Source organism: Thunnus maccoyii, chromosome 17, assembly GCF_910596095.1.
Source record: "Thunnus maccoyii chromosome 17, fThuMac1.1, whole genome shotgun sequence".
Lineage (NCBI taxonomy): Eukaryota > Metazoa > Chordata > Actinopteri > Scombriformes > Scombridae > Thunnus > Thunnus maccoyii.
Window position 1 is genome coordinate 15,859,901 of NC_056549.1, and position 23,145 is coordinate 15,883,045.

Below are 23,145 nucleotides of genomic sequence, written 5' to 3' on the forward strand. Positions count from 1 at the left end.
TATTTTGTAAAAATTAAATAAATTGCGGTATTCCGATTCACCGCTCTGAGTCCCCAAAATTTGATAGATAATATCACCTTTCTGCAATGCTAATGCATCTCCCAAATTTGCATAATTAAACTGGATGAAAAAAACCAAACCAAACTGTGTGACTCACATGGCTTTTTGGCTGGAGGGGGGATGGTAAGACCGAGGTAGCCGCCATTCTCTGCGTCCATCCTTCGTTTGTACTTCTGTCGCCCCCCTCTCACCCGGTCCAGACGTACACCTGCAAAAAATATCATAAATGTGCATATGTCAGATAAACCAGATTAAAATACCAGATAAAAGGCACTTTGAAGCAAGAGTAAAACTCACTGATTATTTAGTAAAATGGAATAAAATATAATTAATCTGAGCAACCTCCTCCCCTTCTATTTACTGGTTCATTTTTATTTTATTATATCTATCAGGGTAAATCTTCATCAGTAGATTTAGTTAAAAATGCAACATGGTACATTTTACTATAGTTACAGCTGCTGCTAATGATGAAATCCTCTTTGCATATATTTTGCTGAGTCATAAATCTCTGTCAAGGATTTCAAGGACTTTATTATTTTTTTTAACTCATTATAGCACACCCTATACCACCAAAACTGAGGCTTCGGTATCATATACAGGATTGTCCAAAAATGTTTTGCTCATTATATTACATTACTAACTGGTATACCAAGCTCATTAAGGAAACCTTTCAAAAGTAATTTATTCCTGATTATATGCATATACTGTAACTGAGACCACTGATGTTTTTATCTTTGTATTTAACCTTTCAACTGGAAAGAGCGACTATTCAATACAGATTACCGATGGAAGAGTGTAAGTATCTAGTTAGTATACAAACGTGACATATCTGGGATTATCTCGAAAGCCATCTCAGAGGACACGGGCGACATCAGATGCACCTTATGTGCTGGATTTACACTCTTGTATTAAAAGTTGTTTGTGCATTGAGGGAGAGCAAACAGATTTTACATGGTCAAGTGGAATTGAGTCGTGTGAGATTTCCCAGTGACTCATATAAATTCCTTTGATTCCCCTGGAAACAAAAGAATCCGATTAGGATGGTCTTTCAATTTCCTGACACCAACTATCCACTAACCTAATTACCCACTGTGCCCAGAGGGAGCTCATTCTTCCCAGCAAACACAGTGAGATCATTTTATGCCTGGCAGATTGAAGCTAAATCGAGAGCCCCTCTCCTAACACAGCTTTCCATTTGTACGCCTTAAAGTAATCAATAAGGCTTGCAAATAGACTTCTTGTTCTTTGAACACATGTGGATGCGGTTTTAATTAGTCAGTTAGGCAGCTAGGAACTAGGTTTGCGATAGATGGAGCTTTAGTAGTTGTTTTTACTATTACTCTTGTTTAAGGTAAATTTAAAATGATGAATTGTGCTTCAGGAAACTGTGCGCATGTACTCCACATACTAAATCAATTCAATCGCTTCCTCTCTATTTAATGACACACATAGGCCTAATAAAGGCGTATGCAGTTAAAGGCTTTCACAACAATAAGCTTGTGTAATGCAAAAATATATTAAGGTTTATACCCTAAATTTATGTATAGACTTGTCAGACTAAGTGACAGTGAGTTGTTGCTGTTTTTGTCCCTGACATGTCCCACCATCCTCACATGCATGTACACACACTCACACACACACTCACACACACTGGTTTCCCTGCTGCGGGCTGCAGGGTCATGTGGCTGCTACAAGCGACAAGTGACCAAACAGCCGGAGTTAGAATTCCAAGATCCGCGGGGGCTGTTTGAACTGGAACATCCAACTGGCCCATAATTAATAGACGCTGACAAGAATTAAGAGCTCAGCGCTAACCAGTTTCAGTTTACAGCTTAGCGGCGCTGCAATCGACAGAGACCAAAAGCACAAAGGCAGAGAGAATGATAAAGAGAGAGAAAGAAAGGGTTTAGATAATGCTGATGAACAGGAGCGTTGGGGAATATCACAGGAAAAGCTGCTGTTTATGGCCAAAATGTATCAGTGTTCTGCAAGATCTCTGTTTATCTTTGTCTCACTTTTTCTTCCGTCTGTCTCTTTTTCTCTCTCAGCATCGGGTATACGTCTCCTCCCTGACAGCCCTGCCTGTCCCAGCCAGTGCCTGATCTGACCAGTGCGGGATTATCTCCTCCCCATGTGATATGGCACAGTACTGAGAATCTGACCACAACAAGACAGCTGGATGAGGCCCCTTGTAGAGGGCTGGTGATGGTGGTGGAGTAACACTCCGGGTTGTGTCATCGTCAGCACCACATTCCACACCTCAGGCCCAAAACCACTGCGGCCTGCATGCTTCAAGACAATGTAGTCCAGAAGAGAGATTGTGTCCTGGTAGTGAGGGGCCAGGCACACAGATCATCTTAAAAGCATCCAGATCCATTTTTTACGGTTGCTGGGCCCTCATAAAATGTGGCAGCCAAAATATGGATGCATGGGGTGAGGTTATGGGGTAAAAGAGCATGGGGAATGAGAGGTGGGAGAAGTGTGTGTGTGAGAGTGTTATGAGCTCGGTAAGATCATACAGTACAATACAATACAGTATGCTCATAACTTATTGCAGACTATGAGAGAGAAAGGTTGAGAAGCAAAGATATTGGCTGACAGTCTATCCTTGCTATGTGTGTGTGTGTGTGTGTGTGTGCGTGCACATGTATGTGGATAGACGATGAGGCATGTTTGCATAGGAGCAATCTTTACCACCACCTGACCCTGGCATCCCTTTCACATTCAATATCTTTATTGACTCGTGCAACCTTAAAGCACATTCCTGATTGAAGCTGTTGTGATTTCATTTATGTGGTGGCTGCTGTGTGTATGTGTATTTATTTCATTATATTATGTGTTTATTTTTATTCTTTATATATTTTGTATCTCCATTTATTTCCACAAGGTAGTTACAAGCTAGTCTTCAGCAATTAAAAATCTGACAGTCAGGGCTGTCACAGGATTTTATATATACTGTACTGAAGTGACACCAGAGACCACATTTATAAAATGTTGTAAATATTTGGATTTGTCATATTCTGTTCATCCTGTTACCTGTTTAATTATATTTGATCACAATTAAGACCACATATGCTCTAAATACACCTTCCCCACACTGCCAGGAATAAAATCCTGGTGGGGAAATAATTAATCTTTTATTTATTCATTTTTTGTTGTTCTAAAGGCAGTGAAAATTAAAAAAAAAAAATTAATTCAACAAAAATATTGAGTCTAAAAATACTGGAATAAGTCTATAAAATGCTCACATTGTGTTAGTTTTAAAGAAATTGTATTGCATATATCTCACCAAGGATGGTTAAAAAATACAGAGGACATGACTTTAGTGTCCTCCATGGTTGCTATGGGCCTGCACACAGTATAAAAGAAATAAGAAAAACACAGAACACAAACAAAACAACAGAAATTTGGTAGGCTGCTGAAGGTAATCAATAAAAATATGAATCCAAAAAGAAGAACAAAATGTCCAGAATAAAATACAAATAATAAAAAAGTCCCTAAACGAAAAGTACCACAAGGGACATTTATGCTAGATTAATTTATGTCAGGCAGAATAAACTTTATAGACAACAGATTTCATCACTCAAATGTGCATGTGGCTCATGTGTATCAAGCTTGTGTGTTACTATGGGAACATGTGCATGTGTGTATGTATCTCACGCAACTATTTTCAGCCCCTCACCTGTCAGAGGCGCTTCTTTCTAGAGAATGTGTCAGAATTGGCTGGCTGGCTAATGCTGCCAAAGGGAGATTAGGAGCACCCTATTTTAGCTGGGAAAAATCAGAGGGATGCAGCATGCGGCCCCTCCTACACGATCACTCACCCTTTACAAGGCACAGGGACCTTGCCCTTCCAGACCTACTTCGGAGGGCCGAGTCTGCAAGCCTGCAAAGAACTAAAGGCATCGGACAGCTTTTGTTTGACTGTTCAGAGTCTGGGTGGGCTGTAGGGAGGGAGGGAGTCTAGGAGAAAATGGGTAACAGACCAGAGGAGGGGGGTGGTGGGGGGTGGTGGTGTTTGTCAGGATGGCGTCCCACCTGCTCTAACCCCTGATGAGCTGACAAGACAAAGCTGGAGTTGTTCTCCCATTACAGCGCACCCTGGCATCGCTTTCTTTATCATGTTTTACACTTTTCATAAATCTGAGCCGACATGTCCACAAGGGGTATTACTGTGTATTACAGAGCTACCCTGACCACAAATGCGCCTGTAATCGAAAACATCTGCGTGGCTGGAGATGGTCGATTCAGGATCCCTGGTGTATTGGCCTTGCAGGTGTTCAGTTTGTGGCGTTTGCACAGCTTTGTTGTGCGTTAGAGTGGGTGAAAGAGAAAAAGACGAGAGAAGGGTGCCAGCAGGTGTACCTCAAGGTCTGATTCCATGTCACTTGTAGGCGTGATATACATTTGGCATGTGTGTACATGAACGGGTGTGTTGTGTGTGAGTCTAGTGTATGTATCAGAGGGTTGTAAAGAGGTCACCACTTTGTTAAATCCCCTTCTTCAGAGAAACACGTGTTAGCCTCCGTGTCTGATATATCACCTGCCAGACAGTGAGGACAGGACAGTGCAGAGCCTCTGGGTGGGCGCAGACTCAGGGCTGTACTCTGCCAACTACTGTGACACCCCTAAAAAGCAAACAAGGCCACATACATGTGCTGTTAGATAGACAAGTTTGTGGTACAATAAAAGATGAAGTGACAAGAGGTCAGGGGGTTGGTGGTGGGAGGTGGGTTGAGCAATACAAGCAGAAGCTAACCTGGCTTTGTAGACGGTGTATCAGCTAAGACTTTAAAGGCACCCATACAGTATAGACCTTTGCTATATCTTTATTTTGATGATGTAATCTTAGTGTATAGATTGGTTTCTGATCTAAACCTATTGATTGGGAAGGGACCTGACAGTCTGTGATATTGGATATGGCTTTACTAATCTTTTGTGTATGTGGCTGGAGGAAAATAAGGCTGTAATGTTACCCCGGTAGCCACGTTCGCTCAGGAAAGACTGCTGATCCCTATCTGTGGTCGGGCGAGGGCGAGACAGCGGTGTAGGTTGCCAAAATAGTCTGGCAGCTTGTATTCATCCACCACATTACAGTGGTGTCAGAAAATCCCCCACAAGCAAAGAATACGCCACAGAAACACTAAAACCTGCAAGTATTAACTTCAGAAGAGAAAAGGCTTAATGTCTTTTAATTTAAATTGTTAACAGATTTTACATAGAAATCAGCTTGCCTATAGTGTTATTTGCTTCTGTCTTGACAGGACATTGTTTTTAAACATGCAAATTTGCTAACATGATGATGTAATTACTTGATCATAGACCTTCACAGATTTTGTTGCAGCACTAAAACTACAAAAAAGTACAAAAAACAACTTCCATCATCAGCAGAAAATAACAAGATTGACTCAAATTATAAAGAAAAAAAAAGATAATTCAACCCACAAATTCCTGCAACATTTAACACCATACAGTAATGCTATGGGGGTATTAGCGCTGCTATTAGCTGTGGGCGCTGACTCCTGGCAGTAGTGACTGACACCATACCTTCCGCGAGTTGTAATTACGTGAGAGTTTTTCCATTGGACCTGTGACCTTTTATCAGCCTCAGCTGGACATTTAAGGGGTCACTGAACGAGATGGGTTCCTCAAACAGCCTCTACCTTCCACCCAGCTCATCCAGGCACTCTGCTGTGGCACAGTAGTAAAGCCGGATCTGGAAAGAAGCCTGTCATCTGCAATATGCTTTCCATGGGTCTCTTCTATACAAAATTAATTCATTGTCACAATAAGCTGTACAGACTCTCTAACTCGTGTAATGTGCACCCACACAAAAAACACACACGACTATCAAACACATAACAAACATTTCCTCCTGCTTCCTGCTAAAGTGTGTCAGGCTTTTACTTTTCTGTCTATTTCAGAAAGGTTGATTAGTTTGGATCTACACTTGCCTCCAAACGCACATGAAGCCACAGAATCAGGCTTAAGAACTGAAGTCAGCTGATTAGCGGCAGGTGTTGCAGGGAGGAGGGGTTTCCCTGCCCACCAACGGTGCTGGTCTTACCCTGGCAGCTGGCACTTTATAATTCAGGATGGCATGCTTGGAGAGGACTTTAGAGGGTCCTTGTGGAATTATTAGATACTTATAGAGCAACTGATCGCACAATTATGATATTGTTGCACTAGAATGAGTATAAACATACTGTAAGGTCAGGATGTTGTGAGCAAGGGTGGGAGTCACGGCAAAAATAAGGTGCAAGGAAATAAGCAGAGGATGAAAAATTTTAACATTGTGGTCAGTATCTTTATGATAACTAGTAAAACTAGAAAAATATCTTGAAATAGAACATAAAGATTACAAAGCAACACAGGTAGTGGCTGTACCCCTATCTGATGAATAATCATCATAAACAATAAATCATCTTTTTTATGCCCGATTTATCCAGCAGACGTCTTGTTAGATTGCTTCATACACTACACAATGTGATTATTCCTTTTCCATGACCGCCACTTGTCCACTATTATGTGATCTCATTACATGAAGTAGGACAAGTTGCTGGCCCCCCCACTGATTCCATGATCAAAGCCCCCCCAAGTCTGTAAGAGGCCACGCCACAGCACTATGCCACAATTAAATGTCCTTTTGCCTTTTAATTGAATGCCATCACTTTCAGAGAATCACCGACTGTGCCACATGTCGCGGTGGCTGTGATGCTGTGTCTCAGGAGCGGCAGACTCCCCCTAACACATGCTGACTGTCCACATGAACGGTTTAGTATGGCCTGCCACAGACAATACCCCGTCGTTTTTCCCTTAAGCATGCGCTAATAGTTTCAGCTTTATTTCTGAAGCTACGTTATTTTTTCTGGCTGTAAGTCAAAGCCTTGGTGTGAGATATTTGGGATGGGATGAAGACATCAAGTGTGGGCGCATGTATAAATAGTAGTGCTGTAATGGCAATATAATACAACCCTTCATTCTGAGATGAACAAACACAGCTACATCAGTGTGCTGTGAACAGAGAGTTATATTGGTGGAAGTGTACCAAGAGCCTGACATATAATCTTGTGTTACTAGCACAGATTGAAGTTAACTGCTGCTGGTGTCTATTATGAGACATGTTTGGAGCTGGCAGAACACAACAAAACTGTATGACCATGGTTTTATTTTAGGAAATTTATGACTGTTCTGTCTCCAAGTGGAGCCTATAAACAAATTCTCTAACTGCTTCTTTTTATGTCAGGATATATATCATACAATCAGTGTGGATGGCAGTGGGCTCAACTCCAGAACTTGACCCAGTGTGATATGTCTCCAAATTGGGATGCCACATTCTAAAATGTTGTGGTTAGAAATGACGAGCCATATAACTCTTAATGTAACAACATAGGTGACTTTTACTTTTGTGTTACCACACCAACCTCGTACACATGAACTGCCAGACAGCATATTGTTATTTCTGATAACTATTAATGTGTTGAAAAACAGTCGTATTTCAACAATGCAATCTTACATCATATGACTGTGTGAACCCCAGTTCATGCACTCCCCCCCCTTTCATAAAACTCAGGTGTGATACTCTGTCACAAAGGCATTAAAGGGTCCAGGCCCAGCTCCCACTCAGGCACCACTGGTGGCGGTTCCTTGTCTTCTATAGGTGGAGCCTGGGGGATTCGGGCTGCTGTTGTGTCCATCCATGCAGCAGGCAGTGTCTGAGGTCCTGAGGTATCGCCTGGCCTCTGTCCTAAGGTGGCGGAGTCACTCTATGGAGATTGTTGTTGGGATTCTTACCCACTCCTTAGTGGCAATGGTAGGTGGCTTGGCATGACAAGATTTGTCAAGGCAGGCTTTCAGTTTCTCTTGCTGAATTGCTACTGTAGCAGATGCAATGCCCACTGCAGGCTGCAGCTGAGGAGGTCGAAGCTTGTGCAGGGGCAGCCAGAGTTCCTGGCCCAGAATGAGCGATGCGGGTGACACACTTGTGAGTGTTGTGAGGCCCGGTAGTGCAGGAGCGTTTGGAGCAAGCTTTCTGTGAACATGCTGTCCTGTGCCATATGTGCCCTGATGCCATTTTTGAGTGTCTGGTTGAGGCACTCTACTCCCCCATTTGTCTGGGGGTTGTAGAATGCTGTACAAATATGATGAATTCCTTTGTTGGCCAGGTAGGATGTCAAATCTTGCGAGAGGAATTGGGGTCCATTATCTGATGTGATTGTGTCTGGAAGACCCCAGTGGGCAAAGTGAGCCTGTCTACATTCACCCGAGTCATAACTGAGCCCACTGGCATGACTTCAGGCCACTTAGGGTGGAGGCCGTAGGTCACCACCAAGTAACCTCTGATGGGGGTGTACCCCATGGATTTCCCTGCAAATGTCTAGCTGCAGGTGTTCCCAGGGGCATTTTGTGGGGGCCCTGTCTTGCTGCCCCAATGAGGGCTTCTATGTTCCTGTCAATACCCGATACCTGGCCACCACACAGAGTCCCGGTATCTCTGTTTGACACATACAATGTACATGTGGCCAGAGAGAAAGTTGGGATTCACTGTGCAAAGGCCACAGGCCACACAAGTGTCATTCCAGCAAGACAACTCCTCTCTGACTCTGGAGCAGGGTGTGAGTTCCTCAGGTACCTAAGCCGACCATTCTTCCCTGATGTAGGTCGCCATCTGGTGGAGGACATGGTCTGATGCTGAGGTGTTTTAGAGTTCCTGCAGTGGAGAATGAAGGAACTGCACTAGCCCATGCTTTGTTCGATTACTATCAAGATCATCATGTGTGAGTCACTGCCAGACTGCAGATGGAATGAGATAGCAGGTCTGCCACAGCGTTGTCTTGTCTGGGTGTAAACTGAAGTTGGAAGTTGTACAGCTGCAGGAATTCTGACTAGTGATGGAGGCGGAATGGCTTAGGTCCAGTGCCCGACATAGCCAGCCTGACAGCCTGGTGATCAGCTCTGATAGTGAACTTCCATTCATAAAGATACAAATGCCATCTCTCACATGCCCAGACACACACTAAGGCCTCCCTCACTCTCACTGAGTAGCCTTGCTCTGTAGGACTAAGGGCCTTTGAGGCAAAAGGAATGGGTTGTTCCACTCCATCCTGTATTTGGGAGAGGACAGCCCCCACAGCTGCAGCAGAGGCATCACATATAATGATGGTGGCGCTGGCTAGATCAAAATGGTCAAGGATAGGTGGAGAGGTGAGCTAAATCTTCAGGAGGTGCACCGCCTCTGAGCACTCTGGTGTCCAAAGTCAGGGTTCATCTTCCTAAAAAAGGTGACACAGGGCTGCAGTGGTGGCTGGGTGCTATAGAAGGAAGCAGAGGTAGTATGCTGTTATGCCCAGTAAGGAGGCAACATGAGTGGCAGATGTGGGCTCTGGTAGTCTTTGGATTGCTTCTGTGTTGGAATGAATTGGGGAGATGCCCTCGGCCAAGAGATGGAAACCCACATACTCAATAGCAGGTGCTGCAAACACACACTTCTCACTGTTGAGCGTGAGGTGGTATTTGGCCAGTGCCTCCATCACCCTATGGAGATGTACATCATAGATCTTAAGGGTGGGGCCATGGACCACTATGCCGTCCAGATAAATGACGAGCCCTGAGATCCTTGTGAGGATGGACACCATTATTTTCAGGAAACAGCTGGGGGCAGAACCAGCATGAGTGATGAAGACAGTGAGATTGTGATTGCTGGGGTGTAGGGGAACTTGGAGGTAGCCCTGGTGAAGATCCAACTTGCTGAACACTGTTGAGCCATGTAACAGGGTGGTGAGCTCCTCAGTGGTGGGGAGGGGGTATTTGTCTGGTATGATAGCCTTGTTAACTGCTCGTAGGTCTGTGCAAAACTATAGGCATCCTGACTTTCCCCTGGCTAGCACTATGTTGGAGTTCCATGGTGATGCACTGACTGGCTCAAGGATACCCTCCTCCTTGAGGCACTGCAGCTCAGCTGATACTTCATCATGCAGAGAGAGGGGGATGCGGTGTAGCAGTATGACTGGCTTGACTGTGGCGTTGATCAGCGACTGGTGAGCAAAAGAAGTAAGGTAGCCGAGACTATCGAATAATGCTGGCCATTGCTGCTGAATTGGGGTGGACATGGTCCTAATCACCACCTGTCATCTCGGGAGATGAAGCCAAAGGCGAGAAACATGTCCAACCCTATCAGGTTAGCTCCATGGATGTGATGTGAAATTTGAACGTCAGAAAGGGGTTCCCCCTGTACTCGACTGGCAGGGGAACAGAACCCATGATGGAGATTACTGCATGTCCATGACCCAGCAGGGGAATGGATGGGGCACTGAGAGGATCTATCTACAAGGAGGGGCAGAGTCACATCCTCAACGATCACTGTGCATGTTTTGAGATTGAATCGTTTGGAGGTGACATTGTAGATGATTGTTGTCTGTAACTGTTCATGTTCTTGCTTTGAATAAGTGATTTAACTTGCCAATTTCTGCAGGCCTGACCTCTTGCTGGGCAGTTTTGGGCTCTAGTTTTGTGTGATGATGAACCACAATTCCCACAAGGCCAATGTGGGCGAGGATGAGGTTGTGACACAACCTGCATGATCTCTGTGGCAGATTTAACTGGAATGCCTACCTTACAAGCGTGAGATAATCAGGTTCAAGCAACAGCTTTTCTCTTATTTTTTCCATGTTGGTGTGTTTTAAGACCTGATCCCTTATAATTGTGTCCTGGAGAGCCCTGAATTTGCACGAGCTTGCGAGCCCCCATAGATTTGCCACATACTGGTGTACTGTCACCGCCACCGACTCTTAATGTAACAACAAAGGTAACGTTTATTCTTGTGTTACTGCACCAACCTCTTACACGTGAACTTCCAGAAAGCACATTGTTATGGCTGACAGCTATCAACATGTGTTGTATTTCAACAATGCATTCTAACATCATATGACTGGGCAATCCCCAGTCCATGGACGTTAATGACATCAGAGCTCAAATAACATACTATTGAATACTACTATTTATTCAGTCTAAACCTACTGGTGATGTTTGGTGGTACAGTAAAGTGCATGTCCCAGTGAAATGTAATCAAGTAATTCAACAAATAAACAACACATTATACTCTCAGCATCGCCACTAGTGGTCAGGAGATGTACTGCAAAGAAAATAAAGTGTGAATCAAATAATTTGTACAAAAAACAACTTTACTCTCATTACATTTAAGCGTGTTACTCATTTCAAAATGTGAATGCTGCAGTATGACAGGAAAGGAAAAGTGAACCAAATGAACACTGAGCGGGAAAATATTTTATATAGGGTGACCATATTTTCAAACTCCCAAACCTTAAATGTACTGCATGTTCATGCACATGCACATGTATGCATTTATACACGTACAATAGGCGTTTTCATCAGGACGGGGGACAGTTATTTCAGTGCTTAGCACCCCTGCTGAGCGCACCTCTCAACACCATGGACAGCAGACGAAAAATTATGTTTGGTATTTGTCAGTGTGCACATGCGCCGGCTAAATGGCCGACTGTGACACATTCTCTGTCAGCTTTTTTTTTTTTAAACAAAACAAGGTACAGATCTCTTTGTGGTCTATAAATAACTTTATAGGCTAAAACATTAAAATAACTTTAACTTACATCTTCACAATGCCATGCCACAAGCTGGTCGTGAGTTTACAAAGATCAAAATGTCAAAACATTAAATTACAATCGCACCTCGTTAATAATAAACACTGAGAAAGAGCCTTTAAAGAAAGTTACCTTTAAGAAGACTGCCAGGTACTTTACGCTTTGCAGTCTTTCTTCTTAGTTAGAGTTTCTTTTCTGGAGCTCTCAGCTCTCAGGAAAACTACCGCTGATATTTGGCTGTCTTAATATGATCCGCATATCAGCATTTCCACTGTGCGCAACTCTTGTGGTGTGTGCAGAACGCAGCATTTTCATTGCCAGGTACTTTACGAAGGAGAGAGTAAGCCTCATGGAGCTCTTTAGAAAAGACTGATTCTTTCTTCGGCATTACAGCTAACCATTAGCATACTGACATGCTCTGTCAGAAAGAGCCGCAAACCTCATAGGCTAGCAACAGCCTTGACAACGACACATTGATTTACTGACACACATACTGACAAATCAGTGTTGAATTCAGACGTGGTGCATTGCTTACATTTTTATATTGGTTTAAGTAATAATGAGGGGGACAGAACATGATAAATGTCTATGTAAGCGCTGAAAACAAGTATAATATTATAATTATTAGATTAATTGTGGTGAAAACCGGGAGAATTCGGTAGTGAAGGTTAAAAACCAGGACATTTTAGTGTTTTACAGATATTTGTCGGGACTCTGGACACCCAGTTTGGACGTCTGGTCACCGTAATTTTACAATGCGTCATCTTTGATTTTAATATAATGAGTCTCATCAGGACAGCATCAGTTTTGGTCAAAGTTTCTTTTTCTTTATCTTTGGATACACCCCGTATTGCTTCTATTCTGCTTGTGGTGTAACCGCCAAAATATCACAAATGAGCTCTAGTACACATTCAACACCACAGGAAAATATATTAAATTGCTACTAAATGGCTATGAGTATGCACAATAATTTTTACCCATTTAATAAATATACCATTGTTGTTATTTCCAATATTTTTACTGATCACTGATTGTTTTACGCACCTGTCTGTGTTCACTTTGGTGTCAGAGTCATTCATACATGTCATTAAATTGGTTTATATTTTTATAACATAAGGCATTTTTTAGGTCAGGTTGAATAAAAGTACCTCCAAAAGGGAATAACCAGCAAGCACCATTGCCTAAAGTATGTAGTGATGTCCCAATTCAGTACTAGATATGATAATACTCGCTACAGTATAAAAAAACAGCTTTACTTCCTTCCTTTGTACATCCACACTGAACGGTTCTTCTAGCTAAACACACAAATGCAAAAAAAACCCTCCTCCCTCGTAAAAAAAGAAAAAGAAAATCTATCGGCTAGATTTTCCCTCTGTACTCCCAAAGGTCTCTCACTGGAGGAGAAACAACACATGCAGGAAGTGAGGTGGGATGTTCGGAAAGCATTTAGTGGATCAATATGCCAGGCAAGAGAGGGGAAGGGAGATAGACAGACAGAGAGGGAGAGGGAGAGAAAGAGAGAGACACCCAGAGCCCAGGGGAGAGAGAAGTCTTGGGGGAACAGCTTGTGCTTTTCAAGAGTACTGTTACACTTCTCATTCAGTCTTGTTAGGAACATCCAACTCAGCAGCTTTTTCCACCCGTCTGAGTAAAACGCTGTGAGGTACGGCGGTGTGAGGAGAGGTAAGTAAGGCTTGTGGGTGATGTCACTGGTGTCTCCCTGAGGCCACAGTCGGCTTTAATATCTAATCACTGACCATTTCTCTATCCCTGACTAAGACTGTTAGACCATCTAACAGACAACTGTCTGTCTTCAACATTTTAATGTTGACTCCTAAATTCAAGATAGAGATTTAAATTTATTTCTTTTATTCTAAAATAAAACCTAAAAATCTGCCTTTATAACTTAGCTTATTGTTGAAAGCTTGATTAAAGCACTTGATTAAAGCTTGACCATGAAATCTTGAAACTGTCCAGTACCTGTTTTGGTCCCATAGAACAGAGCATTCTTTAAATTATAGTAAAACACAGAAATCTTTAAGATTTTCATTAATTTGTTGGGGTTTTTTTCCTGCTACTTTTATGATTATTGTCTTGAATTTTTAAGACCAATAACCTAAATTATTTCTATCAAATAATCTTATTATTTTTCAATTAATTAAAATGAATTGTTTAGTGTATAAAGCATCAGAAAATAGTGAAAATGCCCTTCACTCTAAAACCCAAAAATATTTAATTTACAGTGATTTAAATAGAAACAACACCACTTCCTAACATTTAAGTTGGAACCAGATAATGTTTTTGCTCGATATTTGACTTAAATGATAATTGATTGTTGAAATAGTCGTAGTTATCAATTGACTAATCTCTCACACTCTAAATCTCACACATATCTGAAATTGAAATATATAATGGCAATAAAAGAACAAAAGCAAAGTATGACAAAATCAGCACTCACCTTCTTTCAACATGCCAACTTTAAGACATTTCATGAAGCGGCAGGCTTGGCACGACTTGCGTCTCCTTTTGGTGATCTCACATTCATTGGTGGCCGGACAGCTGTATTCAATATTCCCTGCAGAAGATTAGAAAAACACATCGTCATTAACTCTGCATGCACAAAAGGTGCACATCAACAAATAGGAAGAATTTGTTTTAAAATGATTGCATAGAATAGGAGACCAAATCAAAATATTGTAAACAACAGGCACAGAAAGACAGTAAAAGACACAACACATGTATGTGCGTATATACACATACACACCTGTCCCAAGGTGACCCCATGTGACACTCCTGAAGGAGAGTGGGGTTTAGTGGCATTTTGATGGGACATGTAAAAAGTGCCTCTCCGCCCAAGAGTCCCACCCCCATTTGATTCACAGATAAATTAGCTTCATTAATGCAGAGCATCCTCTCTGCAAGGCTCACCACAACCCCATCCAGCCCATTCTTCTTCACCTAAAGGATGATGGGAAAGCTGCCCTGCCTGAACAACACAAGGACTATGAGATGGACGCACAGCCGAGTGCGCTGCATAATGTTCTCAAGTAAAGACCAAGAGCTGCTGCTAGACTGGCCGATCTAAGGCTCCCATATCATGTAGCAAAGCTTGATGTATTATTCAAGTCCGTCTAGTCGGTTGTTGGCTCACTATGGAAATATTTCCTATGCAATCTAATCACTCGGTTCCAAAAACAGCCAGAAACGCAGACATATTGAATCCGCTGCCATGTAACCGCTGCCTGTCTTTCTCACCAGGTACCACTTAACATTTTTTTTCGGACCATTACACACTCACTTCAAATAGTTGACGTGACCCCAAGAATCCAATGACAAATCCTCTTTCTCAAGTATCCAAATCCCTTGATTAAATGTTTAAACAATGTCCCATAAGTACAGAGATGTATTAATGGTACCTAAAAACAGCAAACCAGGTGTTGTCTGTTGCAGATCTGCCAAATCTAACCCCCCCCCCCCAACCCCCCCAACTCCCTCACACACACACATAACCCCCTGTTGGTCAAGGAGAAGGTGCCAACATTTGTCAGGATCCCTGGCATCGATGGTGCCAGCAGGGTCACATGCACAGTGAGGGGTTTGGGGCACCACGCCAGGATGTTGGCAGAGGCTGCTGCTGGTTTCAGGGTGGGTAAAGTCTTTTAAACGGCAGAGGGAAAATTACAGTACAGTGCAGTGCTTATGTGTAGAGACGCTTAAAGACTCACACTGTGTCCCAATTCCATATGACATACTAATTTCTGTACTGAAAGGATGAAACATATACTTACTGTCATATTATGTTGTTTGTGCAAGAAATCATAGATGATTTTGTGCACAAAATCCATACTAATTGAAGAACACACGTATTAAAAACGCATGATTTTTTTTAATGTATTGTTGTTGTTCACTATTGTACCACAATGCAATACTATGGAAAAATATTTTGTTTTCTTTGTAAAGTTTACTGGCAGTGACGTTTAAAGTCATAGTTTGGTTTGTTCGTACAAAATGGTGAAGTACATTAATTTCTTGTAGACTACCTGGAAAATTAGTAAATTGTTCATACTGCATACAATTAGTATATAGTTCATACTATATGTAGGATGGAATTGGGATTTTGTACTAACAAAAAATGATAAAAAATGTCCACTGGCAGACGTCAATAAAACTGCAATTTTGAAATGCCACTTTCAGTTAAACTTCACACAGAGTAAGATTTAAGTTTTAATACTTATTTTTCTTTTGTTTTTCAAAATCTTTCTTGTGCTGTCTCACCATCATCCACAAATTATTCTAATGTTTTGCAGCTTTGATAAGCTCTTTCATCTCCTTTGTGTGTTGCATTGTGGGGAAGTAGTGTACAGCAAAAGCTCACTCAAAATAATTTATTTAGTATTCAGGCTAACTTTTTATCAGTTTCCTAATAAGTGAACACACTACATACTCTGCTTGTAATTTTGCTGTATGGAATTATAGCAACTGGTAAGTTATAGGTTTCCCTCAGTTTTTTCTCTTTACAGACCTTTTCATGTATAAGTTAAGTTAAGTTTGAATCATTTTTTAAATTTATGAACATATTGTGCAAAAATAATAAAGAGGAAATTCATCAGTTTAGAAAAGGTCACATTGACTCAATAATTTTATGGTCATTAAAGAAAACATTTAATGCCTGAATGTATCAAAATAACCTGTGTGTGTGTGTTGGTGAATGTATGTGTGTGTATGAGTGGGGGGGGGGGGGGTTGCATTGGGGTCCAGAATAGTCTTAAATTGCCTACCTCTAAAAGCTCACTGTCGGCATACCCTCTTAGTTAATCAGGTCTTGTGTCCACCTTTATTTCTCAAAGGACATTTCAACCACTCTAATATCCTTCCTTAACCTCTCTTATTTTCCCTCTAAATTTTGATATATTATTATGCCATGCTATTATCCACGCGCTCATCTCCACTCAGGCTGGACCTCTCCTTGTCCTCCTCCTTTACCGAGGCCGGGACCCCCCTTCCTGATTACCATTCCATTAAAGCGGCTTCTCCTTTCAGTGAATGACCACGTCCCCTGTCCCTTGTCCCTCTGCCTCTTATTTAGAGGACTCCTCAGTGTCTCTCTCTCTCTCTCTCTCTCTCTCCTCTCCCCTTCCTCTGTTATTGCCCTGACAACACGTGCCTGAGCTTCTAATTGGCCCCCGTGTCCTCCCCCTTGGGTGTGTGCTGTAAGGCCCGGGGGCAAAGAACAAATCCACACCTCCCACACTCCTTTCTTGACTTTCTCCCAATGAAATGCCTGGTTCTTAATTACAGTCACCCAACACTGATTGTTATTGACTGAAGCTCCCGCGGCTCAGGACGAATGACGGACAGATTAGGTTCATTTCGGGCCTGTCCTCCAACGAAGGAGAGCGAGAGGAAGAAGAAGAGGAAGGGGGGGGGGATCTGTGCAAGACAACACAAAGTCACATATGAGCACTATTTACAGTCCGACAGTGTAGCTGGTCGGATTGAGGCGTGTGCAGCCTTTAGACTACCAATAGGTATTCAAGATATGGATAAAATGCGGAAATTAAAATTTCTCACATCAACGTAACAGCAAAGAAATGTCTAAGCTATCAAAACAACACAGAGCTGTGAGTCATTTAAAACTGTCCAACTCATTTCATTTTTTCAGAATCACTTTAAGATGCTCTTATGTTACATATTGAATGAATGAATCCCTAAAACACATTGTCTTCAGCTCGTAATCATTTATCTATAAAAAACAAAGTGACAGTGAGTGGCTGGTGTCTCGGACAATGTCCACATTCATGTAGATATATTTAAAAATGCATCTTTTCTGTCCGTTTGGCCTGCCATCTAAAATATTTTTTTATTCCCACATGTTTCAAAAATGCCCTCTCATGTGAATAAATTTGAAAAGACTAGCCTACAATATGCAGATAGGAAGATCAAACATTTGTTGTTGTTCTATGCTGTCCGCTTGTCCACTTATCAGTAAAGTTAATAAGAAGTCAAATTTCTGTTGCATCTAAATTTATTTTGATTGCTTATTTTCTATGTCAACACAGCAAATCACACGCTGCTGTGTTTTCACTGACATACTTTACATTTCCCTGTAGAATTTATCAATAGTTTCTGTGCAGCATCCCAAGAAATATCTTGGTTAACAGGGAACATTATCACTGTCAAATATTTCTCCTTTTGATGCTTGTGCTGTCTAACAGCAGAAACAGGAAGCTATAAAAGCTGACTGTAAAGCGTGTTTGGCTCTAGTGAAACACAAAAAGTGATTACAGAGAGTGTTGGAGGCAACAGAACGAGCTTTACTCTGAAGACAGAGTGAAATAATCAGCTATGTTTTTCACATCAGCCACAGTCTTTACCATATCTTACCATATGTTAGTAGCGATGCATTTTTACATTTTTTGATGTTTTACTGTTTTGTATTGATTTGGTAATTCAGAGGTGTTTTGACAAAAATCTTTCCTTTTTAAACCTTTTTCAGATTGACCTGTATTCATGTGGCCAAGGCCTCTTTAACCTGCTGTCTAAGTCCATGTCCACAGTCACAAATGATACAGATGAAATTAAAAAAAAAATCTGCATCTCAGTTTGTGGCATATTATTGCTGTCCAAGTGATTATTCTGGAACAGTTCCCGCACATGGCAGAGTCGATGCCAGACGTACGATTCGCATGCAAACACATCAAAAATCAAAACCCAGAGCAGATTTACAGTCTGGGTCTAATGCCTGCTGTAGACACTCGTAATCACTACGTCGTATTAAACCCATAAGAGCAGACAGTTGGACACCAGCTCTGAGGTACACGTGACACACATGACAATCACAATGGATTCCTTATCCAGTCAATGTACTTTCTTGGTAATCACAAGTATCATAATAAAGATAAATAGTATTTATAATGATCACCATAGAAAAATAACACCTTTGTGGCAAAGGTGACGGTACACCTGGATTAAAGGGTTATTTTGCAAACACCTTTTTTTTCAGTTTTAACTGAGAGTGTAAAGACACTGGAGATCAGCTCAGGTGAGCCAGTGAAAGCTGAAAGAGGAGTTGGGGAATACCTTGTATCGTCCTTTTGAAAAAGGCTTTGCAGGCCTCACAGGAGGCCACCCCGTAGTGGTACCCTGAGGCAATGTCGCCACACACTAGGCACAGCCTCTTGGGAATGGCATTGAGCATGTACTCGCACTTGATTGGCGAGTCGTCTACCACGCCACCGGCGCACTCCTCGTAGCGGCGTAGGCAGGCGCCACCACCTCCGAGCATGCCTGGGTTGAACATTGGCGGGGAGTCCAGGGCGTGTGAGCGTCCGCTGCCGCCGTTAATGTAGCCGCCACTGGCGTCAGAGTTGCCACTGGGACTGTGGTGACTGCCGGTGTCTACTAGCGAGGAGGAAGGACTGGAAGGTTCGGTTTTGACGTAAGAACCACAGCTCGAGGATAGGTGCCGGTCTTCAGAGGGCATTCTGGTTAGCAACCTGGATAAACACACATGAGGCCAGAGATGCAGTTAGTTTTGGTGATTATTTTAAAAGTGATACATAGTGTGACAAAATGTAATATTTCAATCAATGTGACAGCATGAAGTAAAAAAATAGACCAAAACTGGAAATACAAGGCTTTCAGACATCAGTGATATGTAAATGGGGCCTCACATGAAAATATAATAATAAGTTATGTTTGTATAAAAGAACAGAGATACAAAGAACTTCATATAAAAGGAAATATACATCAGAAAAGAGCAGTATCAATGAAATTATCACCACTAACAAGTCTGACAAGATGTACTGAGCGTTGCTTTCCTCCATCATCGCCTGATCATCCTGTGAGAGATTCATCAGCTGTGATGGAGCACTCCGCTCCTGAATGTAACCGGTTCATCCGAGTTTGATAGATTGTGTTACAGACACAACCATTAATGTGTTGGAATGCGAAGTGATATACTACAGCAGCTTATTTCTCTCAGGCAAAATGGTAACTAACGACCATGTCAACAGATGCCCCATACATCTTGCACTACAATGCCCACAACTGGTCGGCTGCCAGAAGTAAATGAATGAATGAAACTTCAGAAGGCTTTTAATGGACGGAGAGAGGTGTTACACTCAGCATATGGAAGATCATGGGTAATACATGACCCAATCAATAGTCCCGGTTAGTTTGCCAATGAACGGTGCTGGGTTACGGTGGACTTAAGTGGGAGGTTTGGGAGGCTGAGGAAGAGGGACCTGGGATTAAGTTCCTGAATCACAAATTTCATTATAAAGTTTGGGAACAGGCTGAGTTAAAGAAAAATATTGCTAATAGATAAAAAGCAATTTCAGTTTCAAAATAATTACTACATATTATCAAAAATAAAATGTTCCTGCAGATACTGCTAAAACCTTGAGTTGTGCTTTAAAAAAGAAACCTTTTTTATGGCTTATTTTATCTGTAGCTCTTGGAGGAAATACAAAATTCTCTGTTTTCAATGGAGTCTTGTAAATCACTTGTATGTGCATGACATACATAAACAACAAGAACATCTCCTACTATTGTCGGACAATTATTTCTTTTCAAGGCAGCAAAGCTTTTGTATGTTGTCATACTTGCAGTAGCTTCAATAATATTCGCTGAAACAAAGCATGAAATTAGGCCTGGGTCGGTGTTAGAACTGCTGGCACTGTCTGTCACAGTTGGGGCCGATCTTACACAACTTCGGTGCAACAGTACGTGCTGGTGAGTTGTAAATATTGGATGAGAGCGGTGGAAAACCATGTTAAGAATGTCTGAAACTAACAGCAAGCTAATGCCGGCCAGATTCCTCAAAACTTTTTTGCCCTTTGCTACCGAGAGCCGTTTTTCAAATTTGGTGTTGTGGTTAGGAATGAATTTTCCCCCTGTTGCTGCTTTGCATAAGTGTTTATATAAAGCCATGAAGTCATCAGGCCCTGACAACATGAAACCTCTCTTTTAACTGCTAACGGGTAGCAGGTGGAGGGAGGGTGGAGGAGGAGATAGCCTCTACCCCTGGGTCCAGATCAGATCTATTGATCCTCTGCTTCCTTCCTGTTCCAGATGAGGCATGAAAAAATAAACCCTCCTCTTACGGGTCCCAGACATTCCTTATGCATTTTTAATCAGTCAGGACTGTTAACATAGTTCGAGATGGAGCGATACAACATTATGTTAGTCTTCATTTTGAGGCTATTGAGGTTTATAAAAGATTCACAGGACTCAAGTTAAATCATGTTAGCAATCAGAATGCACCTATAGTCAATTGGAAGATATATTTTCTTTCATTTCAGGGAATTGGAGAGAGCGGCGTGGTAACAGTTAATACATCATTGCAGCCAGATAGGGGGATTCCCTATGGAATAGTACATTGTGGCATATGTAAAAAGTAGTTCATTCCACACTTAGCACACAGTAACGCTGGGGAGATGTTTTTTGTTAGGTTTAATGGAAATTTCTAATGGGTCCTTTCAAATCTGTCGAAATGAAATAATGGCTCAAACCACCAATTCGCACAGACAGAAATAGCTTCATAGTTTTATAATTTGGTTTCCCCCTCTTATAATAAAGAGACATGGAGTTTTCTAAGCGCAGCCTGACTCTCCTCAACCCGCCCCGCTCCCTTGGCAACACACACATACACACACATTGCACCTAATATCTAATGAGGTAGTGTTTGCTCCGCCGCGCAGAAAAATGGTACAAACCGAGCAGACAAGCAAGACTCATCCGACAGACGTGAAGGTCACTTGCTTTCTGTGTTCTGCTGTTCTTAGAGGCCCAGACGGTCCCACAATGGACACCTCGGAACAACAGACACACAGGTTTCTGAAAGAAAGCGTCTAGACACTGCTCCATGTAAAAACCGGAGAGCTCTGTCCAGAATGTTCAATATGACCGACACCAAAATATCACACGCTCAGAGAAGTGACCGCTGCTTTTTATTTTTTTTTGAATTTTTGAGCCAAAGTATGATGGGTGTGAAAATGTCCCACCAGAGCAGCTTAAAATCTCAAATGTTTGTGTGCCTGTGTGTGTGTATTTTGGCATTCCTCCTCATGCTGGCAGTGTTGTAGATCCCCTGCTTCCCTACATAAATCCTGAATCCATCCACCTCTTCTCTAAACCATGAAATATGTTTTCCAGCCTCCGAATTTCAGCACAATAAATTTTCACCAGCAGTCAAACCCCTCCCCCCCCAAAAAACAAAAAAAACCCCAAACAAACCCAAAATGCATATTCAAAGCAAAGCTCCTCAATGACCTCATGCTATCCTTGAATTGACAAGTGAAAGGTTAAAAATCCAGTCCTACGTATTTTACTATGTATTTTCCCACTGAGGGGAAATATTATTGTTGAGCTCGGGGTTAAGCTTGTAGCAAGGAACACAGCGTAAATCATGGTGCTGAACACACAGTTGAACATGGAAGCGCAGAAGGACAGAGGCAAGGAGCCATGCATGAAATTAGTTCATTAATCTTTCTATGATAGGCTGTCCTTGTTTGGGGCAAACTCTATCAGCTTTAAACTGAGTGCCCCTTCCTGCCTGACACATAGATTACAATGTTAGTCCGCAGCAGAGGTGTCTGGGAAATGAATGGTCATGGCGGGCGGGAAAATGGGGTAGCGTGTGTCGCTGAAGTGTTAAGTAGTAACAACAACATGCGCGTGACATAGCGTTGGAACAAATGAAGGTCATCAAAATATGTGTGTGCGCTCTAAAAATTTAAATGCATGATTCATAAACTGCTGCTAATAATGTAGTCGGATTTTAGAGAAGAGACATTAGTCAAAATACGTTTATAAGGCACATAGTTATTAAAATCCGCAAGCTGTGCATGTCTAACACTGCAGTGTCAGTTAAACACAAACACACCTAGCTCCACACTTATTTCCATTACTTAAAATTAATATATAAAATTCTAGTCAATACCTGTCAGGTTCTGAATTGTTGAGTCCATAAAGCTCCTTAAGATCTGCTAATAAGCTCTGAATAAGATAAAGGATAACCACACTTTTGCTGTCTTTGCCCTTAAAATGTGGATATTTTTACCTCAATCAATCAGTATTCAAAAAACTTTGTAAGACTCACTTATACTACCTAACTGAGGACATTTTTAAATGTTATTCCTGGTTTAATTTGTATTTTGTTATATTCTTTTTCTGTTTGTGGCAGGTTGACTCTTTGTGCTGGTTTGGTTTTATATATTTATATTATGGATTTCATTATACTTTTATGTATGTTCCAGTACATATGCATGCTGCAACAAATGATTATTTTAATTATTGATTAATCTGCTTTTTTTTTCTTGGTTAATCAGATATCATTTGCTTTATAAAATGTAAGGAAATAGTGAAGCATATCATGTAAGAATAAGAAAACCACCAAATATTCAGATGCTGGGACCACAGAATTTTTAAATTTTAAAAATTGTTGCCTATTAATTTTCTGTCA

At 41.6% G+C, this 23,145-nt stretch overlaps 1 protein-coding gene across 5 annotated transcripts in view; it reads right to left on the minus strand.

Moving 5' to 3' along the window:
* Window positions 1-23,145, minus strand: part of LOC121882331 (steroid hormone receptor ERR2-like) — a 99,245-nt gene that overhangs the window by 15,832 nt on the left and 60,268 nt on the right. For all 5 annotated transcript variants that reach the window (XM_042390517.1, XM_042390516.1, XM_042390515.1 and 2 more), the window contains 3 exons: window positions 18,759-19,174; window positions 14,137-14,253; window positions 158-268 (listed from right to left, as the gene is read on the minus strand). In XM_042390517.1, coding sequence (XP_042246451.1) covers window positions 158-268; window positions 14,137-14,253; window positions 18,759-19,161 — 631 coding nt within the window. In that variant the 5' untranslated portion in view covers window positions 19,162-19,174. The remainder of the gene's footprint in view (window positions 1-157; window positions 269-14,136; window positions 14,254-18,758; window positions 19,175-23,145) is intronic.